The 11,302-nt window shown below is 33.7% G+C and overlaps 1 protein-coding gene across 1 annotated transcript; it reads right to left on the bottom strand.

Annotated features, from left to right (window-relative positions):
- Window positions 1–6,896: 6,896 nt before the first annotated feature.
- On the bottom strand, window positions 6,897–10,637 carry LOC100263459 (cytochrome P450 CYP72A219). The gene is made up of 5 exons (XM_002265419.5): window positions 10,233–10,637; window positions 9,378–9,595; window positions 8,755–8,999; window positions 8,062–8,449; window positions 6,897–7,515 (listed from the first exon to the last, which is right to left on the bottom strand). The coding sequence occupies exons 1-5, from the start codon at window positions 10,501–10,503 to the stop codon at window positions 7,090–7,092; spliced, it is 1,548 nt and encodes a 515-aa protein (XP_002265455.1). The 5' UTR covers window positions 10,504–10,637; the 3' UTR covers window positions 6,897–7,089.
- Between the last annotated feature and the right edge of the window lie 665 nt (window positions 10,638–11,302).

Genomic DNA, 11,302 nt, shown 5'->3' on the forward strand with positions numbered 1-11,302 from the left:
TTCACCCCTCATGAATTTGTTGAACATTCTTGTGATGAGAGCTAAGTCTTCATCTTCTTCACTTTGTTATTCTTCTTCCTTAGTTGTAGCTTTGAGAGCTATGCTCTTCTTCTTTTTGTCTTCCCCTTCTTATTGCTTCTTTGCCAAATTGATCTCATATGTCATCAATGATCCTATGAGCTCCTCCAAAGGTGGCTTGGTTAAGTCTTTGGCTTCTTGAATTGTGGTGACCTTTGTATGCCACTTTGATGGAAGTGACTCTAAGATCTTCATTACCTTTTCCGATTCCTTGTAGGTCTTTCCCAAAGCTTCAAGACCATTGGCAATGTCGGTGAACCTAGTGATCATCTCAACAATAGTTTCATTATCTTTCATAAAAGACAATTCATAACCATGAAGAAGTAAATTGATTTTTGACTTTTTAACTTGATTTGTTCCTTCATGAGTTATTTCAACTAATCTCCAAATTTCTTTAGTCGATTTGCATTGACAAATTCTATTATATTCATTTCTATCCATAGAACATTGCAAAATATAAATGGCCTTAGCATTTAATTTGAAGTTTCTTCTATTACGCTCATCTCATTCTTGTTTGGGTTTTGGAACCATGACTCCATCAACTAGTTTTGAAGGAAAAATTGGGCCATCTTCAATGACATCCCATACATCTAAATCGGTTGATTGTAAAAACCAAGCCATTTTAGTTTTCAAATAGGGATAATCAGTTCCTGAAAAAAAAATGGAGGTTTATTGGTTGCAAAACTTTCAAGTTGAGATGAGCTTGATGGGTTTGCCATTTCCTCTTAGACAATTAAGTATTAAACAAGAGGCCTAACTTTGATACCAATTGAGAAAATAAAAGCTAATCTTAGTAGAGAAAATACCCAAGATGGAGGGAGGGGGGTGAATTGGAGTTAAATTTTTTTTCAAACACAATAAATTTAAGCACAAGAAGCACAAATATAAAGAGATAAAGTTAAAGAAAGCAAACTCAGATTTTATAGTGGTTCGACACTTCCTTGCCTATATCCACTCTCCTCAAGCTCCTAACTGAGTGAGGGTTCCACTATACTTGAAGCTTCAACCAAGCTTCTAATCATTTTTACACTTGGATTCCGACTCCAATGGGATCTTACACAATCTCTTCAAGTCTCTACTCACTTGAAGGTTTTAACACTCAAATAATAAGTTTGAATCTCTCAACCTAACTCAACAATGGCTCAAATACAACTCAAGGCTAGGATGAATCACAAATATGTACTAGAATATGCAAATGAAGATTTAATGCACCAAGAAAAAAAAAGGAAAGCTTTTAATACAAGAACAAGTAGGTAAACAAACAAATGCAAGTGTTCTATTTTTCATAAATGAAGTGGAGCTCTCACTTTATAGGTTTCAAACATCGGGAACCAAAATTCCTAAAAATAGCCTCGATCGGTCGAGCTGGGGGTCGACCAGTTCACTAGCCGTTGGAGCATTTAATGTTTGGTAGGTTACTGTTACCCTCGATCGGGAAGACATATCCCTTAATTGGGAAAGGCTATTGGAAGAGAGAGAAGGTTTTTTGCATCTCTCAACTAGACCTCGACCGAGAAGGAGTAACTGGTCGACCTATACCTAACCCAGTTGGCTAGTGCCTCAACCGGTTCACCATTTTATGGCTCAAAAACCTATCTTTTTTTGCTCTTTTTGCTTTTAACACTTAGGCAAGGTCTTTAAGTAAATTAATATGCCAATTTTGAAACGTTTTGCCTAAGGTTCATTTGATAGAACTTAGATTTAGATGGAAATGTTACTTTAATACATAAACAGAGTTTTTAAAGATGCATGAAAAGATATGAAAATCCTAAGTGCACCCATGTATTCATTTTACATATGTTTCCTATGATTAAAGGTCTTCCAATTGTCTTGATTGTGCATCCATTGGGCCATTTGATGAATTTCCAAATTAACACCCAAAATTCTTTATAATCCAAATCAATTAAACCAATTAGTAACTTAACCATGGTTTGTTATCATCGAAACACGATTAGGAGAACCCTTAGGCTAACAATAAAAGATATTTTTTCAACCACTATATGACTCTTCTGAACTATCTCATGAGTACTTCCTCTCAATTGATTACCATTCTAGTGGTTTCTTGGTTTTCTAGACAATGCCACAACCCACTTTTGTCACAAAATAATATCATAGGTTGTATGACCAAGGGAACAACCCTAAGTTTCATGAGGAACTTCAGAAGCCAAACGACTTCCTTTGCTACTTTAGAAGCTACAACATACTCGACCTTCATAGTGGAGTCAACGATGCAAAATTGCTTTACACTTCTTCAATCAACAATATGTTAGGACATCGAATCTTGTTTATATGTTGGAAATTTTGTTCCAATTTATATTTGGTCATAGAAGTCTTTTTAGATAGTGACTTGGTCTCCATTAAAGATCAAGGGTTGTTGTTCGTCCAACTGGGAAGTCACATGTACATCTAAAAAGGTTTGGTTTATTGCATATAAGGCTTATTTGAGGTATAAAAGGTTCGATATCATTTTTGGACTTAAAAAATGTTTTAAATAATTTTTCAAAAGAAGTAGGGGCCATTCAAGCGATCAACCCGCTCAAGCGGTAAGAATTGCTTAAGTGGTCTAAGTCCACTGAAGTAGTCATGATAGTCTTGTCGAGTTTAAACATAGATTTTGGATGAATTTCACTCAAATTCTAATTTGAAAACTTAAGATATTGAATTCCTTATGGATTTTGCCTATAAATACTTCTCTTGTAACCTTGAGGGTTAAAGATTCGGGTTTAGTGACTTGGGTTTAGAGATTCGGGCTAAAAGATTAGAGATTATAAAGATCTAAGAATTTAGAGATCTCTTATTCTACATAATGACTCCTTATTGCCACACCATTCCTGATCTCTCATTCAAGGATTTGATTGTTTGAATTGTGGGTTAAAGACCTTAACCCATTCGGAGGGGCCGAATGATCTACTAGGAAGCAACAAGGAGTTGTTACATCGTGGATGTGGATCAAGTTGTAGGTACTTGAGAGTAAGTCTTTAGGGTAAAACGACCAGGTAAAATTGTGTAACTTGATTTCGAATAGTGGTTTTAGATTGGTAGGTCTTAGACCTTGTGGTTTTTTTTTTTATCTTCACAAGTTTGTGGGGGTTTTCCACGTAAAAATCTCTTATGTCTCATTGTCTATATCTTTTATATTTGATATTTTGTTTGAATTGCCTATAATATGTCAAATTGATTAATCCTAATATATTGTAGGACTTTCTTAAAAAGGTGCATATCTATTTATTCCTATTTATATTTTGGTTGATGACATTGATTATCATGAATTGATTGGTTAATTGATTATTGAGATTGTTGGATTGGTTATCTTGGTGATTATACCTATAACCAATTATTGATTGATTTGTTGGGATTATTGTTAAGTTTGTTAGGTTAGTTATTCTGGTGGTTATTATTATCCCTAACATATCTCAACATATATTTTAGATATTAATAATTATATTATCTTTATCCTTAACCAACTGTAGGGTATCCTTAAAAGTAAAAAAAATCATATTTTTGTATGGCTAAAGATTTTAGGTACAACCATTTATTTATTCAGGACATCCCCATTATCTCTTAGGATAAAAAGTTGGTTAAATTTTGCAAATATTGTTTTAAATTTTTAAATCACCCATTCACCCCTCCTCTGGGTTTCTATTGGACTTTCAGCTATTATTCAAGAGATATTTAGAGCAATACCCATTTTTTCAATTGGTATCAGAGTGAGATAAAAAACCAATTCTTTATCATTTTGTTTAAAAAAAATCAATTTTTATTGTCTATATTGTTTAAAAATCAAATTTTTATTAATCATATAAGATAAAAATCAAACTTTTATTGACCCTTTTAATCCGATATGGAATAGTAAAAAAATGGTGCTTCTTTGAATAGTCCACCCTATTTTGATAGGAGTAAATATTCTCAATGGAAAGCATGAATGATGTTTTTCCTCAATCTGCAAGGCGATTGGTGTAGAACTTAGTTGAATATGGTTGGGGACCACCATTAATCCTTAATGCTCAAGGAAGATCAACAAGAGAACTTAAACCTAAAAATGAATGGGACAAAGCTGACAATGAAGGTAGTGAAGCCAATGCTAGGGCTTTATTTAGTATTTTTAATGGAGTTTGTCTAGATGAATTTCATAGGTAGCAAATTGTAAACGTGCAAAGGAAGCATGGAATATTCTTCAAGTCACTCATGAAGCTACATCTTCCATAAAGATTTCTAAATTACAAATGCTTGCTACTAAGTTTGAGAATATTAGGATGCATAAAAATCAAATTTTTTCTTCTTTTTATTCGGAATTGAGTGATATTGTAAATTCTTCATTTAACCTTAGAGAACCTATTCTTAATTATAAGGTAATTAGGGAAATATTTAAATCTCTTCTATAGATATTTAGACCTAAAGTAGCTGTCATAGAGGAGAGCAAGGACATTGATTCCATGAGAGTTGATGAACTTGTAAGCTCTATTCAAACATATGAGATGACCTAACCTAATTCCCATAAGCCTAAAGACTTTGCCTTTAAGGCTTTTGAAAATGAGAAAAAAGATACTAAAATGCCATATGAAATAACTCATGATGAATTGGCACATATGGTCAAATGAATTAAAAGGGTCATGAAATTCAATAAAAGGTTCTACAAGAACCAAGAATCTGGAAAAAGAAAAAGACATAATGAACAATCATGCAATGCAAAAAGAAAAGGTTCTTCCAAAGGTAATAAATTTGAATGCTTTAACTATGGCGGTCTGGGGTATTAGGCTTAAGATTCTCCTAGCCTTAAAGATGCTAAAAAGGCTATGCAAGCAAAATGGAGTGACACAAATTATGAAGAAAGTGCTTCCACAACTTCTAAAGATGCAAGGTACGATCCCAATGATTTATTAGCTTTTGTTGCATCAATTGAATTTGTGCATGATAGTGATTGTGATTGTGATAGTCATGATGATGAGTTTACTGATGAACAAAGAGTTACATGAAAAATCATGATGTTCTTGAAGCTCATAAAAACAAGACTGATTTGCTTAATGTTGAAAAATATAATTTGATTGAAAAGATTAGATTTCTTGAATCTAAGCATCATTCTCTCCTTGAGAAGAATAATTCTCTCACTCAAGAGATCAAGAATAATAAACCTTCTCCATCTATGAATGAAAATTTTCACCATATAACTAAAGTGCTTAATGAAAACCCATAGTTATAAAAGAGGTTTGGGGTACATTAACAAAGATGAAATTCCCTTTAGTGGAGAAACTGTGCTTGCCAAAGGTAAAGATGATATCCTTAACCAAGTATAATCTCCTAAAAAGACATCACTATGCACACTCTGTAAGAAAACTGGACACTCTCAATTTAGATGCTACACTAAGTTTCTTGATTAGTTTGAAACTCTAATGAATAGACTTATGAATGACTTTAATTCCCTTAAAAATAACATCTTGAATAATGGGAAAGGGAATAAAACCAATCAAAAACCTAGAAGTCAATCTAGTTCCTCCAAGTCACTACTTAGGACTACGCAAATTTGGTTGAGAAAGGATAGGTTAAAATGTCAAGTTGTGTTCAATTCTCTTAAAGCCAAATCTTCTAGTAAGTGGTACCTTGATAATGGGTACTCTAGACACATAATAGGAGACAAATACTCTCTTACTTCTTTTGAAAACTATGATGGTGAGGTTATTACTTTTGGAGATGGAAGCCTAGCTTGAGTAAAATGCAAGGGTAGTATAGTTATCACTGGTTGTCCTAAACTAGATGGAGATCTATATGTTGAAGGACTCAAGGCAGACCTCTTAAGCATTAGTCAAATGTGCGACAAAGACCATAAAGTGAATTTTTACCAAGAATTATGTGAGGTAGTTAATAAAGATAGAAAGGTAGTCATCATAGGACATAGGATAGTTGATAATTATTATGCCATAAAGCCTAACTCTAAAACACCTCTTATGTGCAATAGGGCTAAGCTTGATCCTGCTGAACTTTGGCATCGAAGACTAGGTCACATAAATATAGGGATCTTGTGCACGTAGTGAATACTAAAAAAGTTAGAGGTATCCCTAAACTTAGTGGTGAACCTAAACCCATTTGTTGTGGGTGCATGAAAGGAAAACAAACTAAGAGTTCACACAAAAAGGTTGAGGAGATAAGGACCACTAGACCTTTAGATTTTCTTCACATGGATCTTAGGGATCTAATGCCAACTCAAAGCAAAGGTGGCAAGAGATATGTCCTTGTGGTTGTAGATGATTTTTCGAGATACTCTTTTATGAGTTTTCTTAGGGAGAAATCAGAGGTCATAGAGCATTTGAAGTCTTTATTCAATATAATACAAGGGGATATTGGTCATCCAATTGTAAGGATTAGGAGTGATAGGGTTCTAACAACAACCTTGTGATAAAAAGGAAATTAAGGAAATAACAAGCTCTAAGGCACAATTAATGGGATTAAATAAGATTAAAAAAAATCTCACATCACATATATTAATCATAGATTTTTCTTTGAAACATAGAATATAAATTTTAGTCTTGGAAAATAGTCTCATATGCCTATCATAAAATTTTCCATACAAAAATACACATTAAATTAAACTTCCTTTCCTCCTTTTAACATTTCTTAGTTGTTTCCATCATCTAAATTATTTAAAAGAAAAATATAATAGTGAAATACAACTTGGCAAGCATATTTCAGTTATTCCTTTAATAAGTTTGAGAGAACGGAATAAAGCTATGAAGAGAAAAATGAAAAAAAAAACATCACTAATTTTGAAACAATCAAAATTTTCGATACAATCCCCACGACAAACCATACATGATCAACAAAGGAACTTATAATAAACAAAGTATTTTATCGATATCAATAATCAAACCCACAGTCACATACAAAAAGAGAATTTTATTAATACATTGGATTTATAGAGGACACTTTTCAAGGAAAGTGAGTGTGGACAATTTAAATTCGACACTAGCTAGGTTCAAAGGTCTTGCCAATTAACAGCTATTGATACCAGGAACACTGAGACTAAAGTCCATGCAAAATCAGGTGTGCACCATATTGGGGTTGTATAGTTATAACACTAATAGGCGCATGAGCATAAGATGGGGAAAGTTCAAATGAGAAACGTTGTAAGATCATTGCCAAAGCCATTTTTGCTTCCATCATTGCAAAATTTTGTCCAATGCACACCCGAGGACCATAACCAAATGGAAAAAAGGCAAATTGGCCCTTTGTTGCCTTTGAAACTCCTTCAGAAAATCTCTCCGGGTTGAAATCTTTTGCGTCGTCTCCCCAAATTTCATGGTCATGATGAAGTAGGAGGATTGGCAATGAGACCTGCACTCCGTCTGGTAAATACATTCCTCCCACTTCGGTGTCAGCATAAACAGATCGAATAAGCATGGATGCTGGTGGATATAACCTAAGGACCTCATGAAAAATCATTGTAACCTGCAATATAGAAAATAGTTTTATCATGAGAATTCATTATTGAAATACACTAAATCATTCAGAAGCATGCATCAAACTATGAAGGAATTCTTAGAATGCAGCTATGTAAGAGATTGTTTAAATTTGTACACCAAATATACTTTCATGTACATATGGAACCGTATAGTAACTCCGCTTACAAACTAAGAACCCCCTGAAAATTCATTATAGCCTAGAGTTTAAATTTCTAGAAAATGTGCTTTGCAAGAGGAAATACTGCAATTGTCCTCAGGGTCTTGTAAATGATATGATACTAATTAAGTATTTGCATAAAGGTTTCACTACATTTAAAAAACAACCTTTGCAACAAGGAATTAAAAAAACTAACTCAAAGAAAATAATATTTGTTGCTCTTCAAGTATTTTCAAATGGGTTTTAATTAAAACAAATGTTTGAAACAAGATACAGAGACAAAACATATTTTTCGATCCTCAAGATTGCAAGAAAAAATACAAGTAACATATTATTACCAAGTAGAGCTAAGCTGAATACTGGGTTGATACTCACAATTTTAAGGTGATTTAAACCATCACCATCTGGTTTTTTATTGCCAAAAACTTGTAAAACCTCTTCTCTTGCACGAGCTTGCCAGTTTGAATGCTTGCTTAATAGAACCATTGTCCACAGAAGTAAAACCGAGGTAGTCTCTTGGCCAGCGAAGTAGAATAGCTTACACTCCTCGATGACATCCTTGTTGCTCATTCCAACATTCTTCCTTTCACCATGTTCTTGCATTTCTTTGTAGTTGGATTCCATCAGTAGACCTAATAAATCATCATTAGCAGTTTCACCAACCTTCATTGCCTTCTCTCTTCTCTCAATGATACCTTTTAACAATGCATTGACTTCATTGCTAATTTGCCTCATTCTCTTGTTTGTCTTTGTTGGAACAAACCTGCTTGGAAGTAATCCTAGGAAATGAAGATCAATGAAATACAGGAAGAAACTAATGCATTTTCATCAATGACTTTTTATTTGTTCAATTTCTCGGAATATCTATGGCGTTTCAAAGATGAAATTATCCGGACATTAATTGATCATTGGATCAACACGTACAGTAGTATTTCACCATGCATCTTGCTAAGATGTTCTGCCAATTAAAGAACAGGGGATACTTTAATTTGATTTGTTTTTCTTGGTACCATGAAGTTAGCATGCAACAACGTGTGTGAAATTTTGGTTATGGTATTTGATGCTTACCTCCATCCCGGAATATATATTGACTGCGAAACCTGGACTGCAAGATGTGCTTGCTCTTTCTGGAGTTGGAATATCCTTCTTCCTTCCTCATAGCTACTACCAAATGCAGTTCTAGAAATCACATCTCCCGCCAAATTTTCAAGATCGGGCCAAATGTCCAATTCACATGAGCCGTCCTTGGAGAGCTTCTTCTCCCATTTATTTACCATTTCACTACAACTCAATTGGAATGCGGGTACCATGTGCTATAACAAATTCAAATTCAAACATAATTAATAAATTTAAAAGCCCAGAATCCCATTTCAAGGTACAGTGACATATTAGTAAACATTGGAGATAAGCCTTAAACTAGTTTCTAAATTGGCTTAAAATGATCGACCGGGTTCACAGTGAAGTGAATTTTCAATAAATTTAGAAAAGAAAAATTGTTTTGATTACAAGTTAGAGAGTGACAGAACAGAGGTGGAATGAAGAATAGTCAGTTTCATATTTGCACAATGGATTATTTATTGTCTGGAGAACTTATGAACTTCAATGCACGTGCAAAAAAGTTCTCATGCATAAGAAAGAATGGGAATTCGGGTCACATTTTCTGGTTGGAAAATTTAGCATCATAAAATTACCTTCAACTTTTCTAGATGGAAAGCTGGGTTTATGATCTTTCTACGTTTAGTCCATTGTTCACCTTCTAGTGCAATAACACCAGTAGCCAGCAGCTTGCCAAGCGGGTGCACAGGTGGTTTTTGAAAGGCATTATGCTTTAAGAGAACATCCCTTATCAGCTCAGGCTCCATAATGTTGACCACTGGTTTTGGGCCCATCCATATAAAACAATTTTTACCTGCATTTTTAATGGCCATTATTGTTGGATATATAAGCGTTACAAAAGATCTAAAGCACCAGGCTTGTCAAGGCCCTCTGATTGAAGAAGCTAAGTATCTAAGAAAAGATTAAACAGATGTGGTTAATAGAGTTGTAAAGCTAAAGTAAAGTTTCTTAATGGTTTTCAATAAGAGGCACTTGTAGTTGCAGCCTGGAGAATACGAACATGTTCATTATATACCTCTATTGTTTTGAATCCAATTGGAGGTGAATGAAAATAACAAAGAAGAAAGGTAAGGGAGGTATTTGGCGAAATTTAAGACCAATATTGGATATGGCCATTTACCCACCTCTTGCATGTGCATCGAGAAAGAGCTCCAATTGCTATCTATATGTATGTAATTTAGCAATTGAAGATTGGCCTAATTATCAAAAGTCAAAAGTTCATGCCAAATTTGAAAAGATGTGAAACAATTGGCATAAATTTTAAAACTACTCACAATTCCCCAAGATTAAACAACTTACCAAGTAAACAAAGCTCTTTATCAAAGTTGGGGAAAAGATAATTAAGGAAACAATTTTAGAGGTACCATTGAAATTTCATTGAGCAGTAACTTCTTTCAGAAATAAAAATAAATAAAGAAAACCGGCTATACCATATTTCTTAATGGAATGATAATGGAAGGGTAGAACTCGCTGCACAATATCATCAGATAAGCTGATGGGTCTTGAATTTGCTTCGTCAATCATCCTTGACATCTCTCTAAAATCCCCATGTAACAATCTGTAGGAATTTCCAATCAGACCTTGTTGCCTAAGGTACCTCTCTATCTTCTTTGGTTTCAACCACACCGAATTCAATAATCTCCATGCATATATTAGGAGAGTAATAAAAGCAAAGGAAATTGCAACTGAACTGAGCTTCATTTCCGGTTTGGAAGAGACTTCCAGGAGCGATTTGTGAATCACTTCACAGTAGAGAAAATCAATTTAGATGAGTGGCCCCATCAATTTAGATAAGAACAAGTGTTATCGTTTTAAATTCTTCAATCGTCTCTATCAAGACTCAGCATTCCAACTCTCAATAATTTATAATATTCGAAATTTTTTCACACTACCACCATTTTTGCTGACGTCATTGCTTACTAGAAATTATGCCACAAGGCGTAATTTGAACCACAAACTGGGAAAATAAATTAAATCAGAAATAAAAACAGAAAAGAAAACGAAAACGTACATCAATAAGCCTAGACCATCATGTTAAAATAATGTCTTTTGAGCCCTGACAAAGAAAAGAGGTACAAGAAATATTTTTTTTTAATGGCTAGACTTCTTAGTTTTTATCGCCAACAGATAAATAATGTATATCACATACTTTTATTCATCACTCTTGTGCCGCCATTGACACTGGGGTGAATGGGTCTTAAGAAAATTTTTAGTCGAAAAATTAATTATTTTTAATTCTTTTAACTTTGTTGACAAGAAGAAATAAATTATTATGAAAGCCACATAGATAAATTTTTTTGATCCAAAAATTAATTATTTTTTATTTTTGTAACTTTCTCCTTTGTTATAGGGGCAAGAACGTATAAGTCAACATGAGATACAATTTTTTTTTTTAACGTAAAAACCTATCCACACAGCCTCCTAGAGAATATTTAAATGTATAAATCATGTGGCTAGAAACTTTTAATCACAAATCAACTATTTGAAAGAACAATACATA

This window comes from Vitis vinifera, chromosome 19 (assembly GCF_030704535.1).
Source record: "Vitis vinifera cultivar Pinot Noir 40024 chromosome 19, ASM3070453v1".
Taxonomy (NCBI): domain Eukaryota; kingdom Viridiplantae; phylum Streptophyta; class Magnoliopsida; order Vitales; family Vitaceae; genus Vitis; species Vitis vinifera.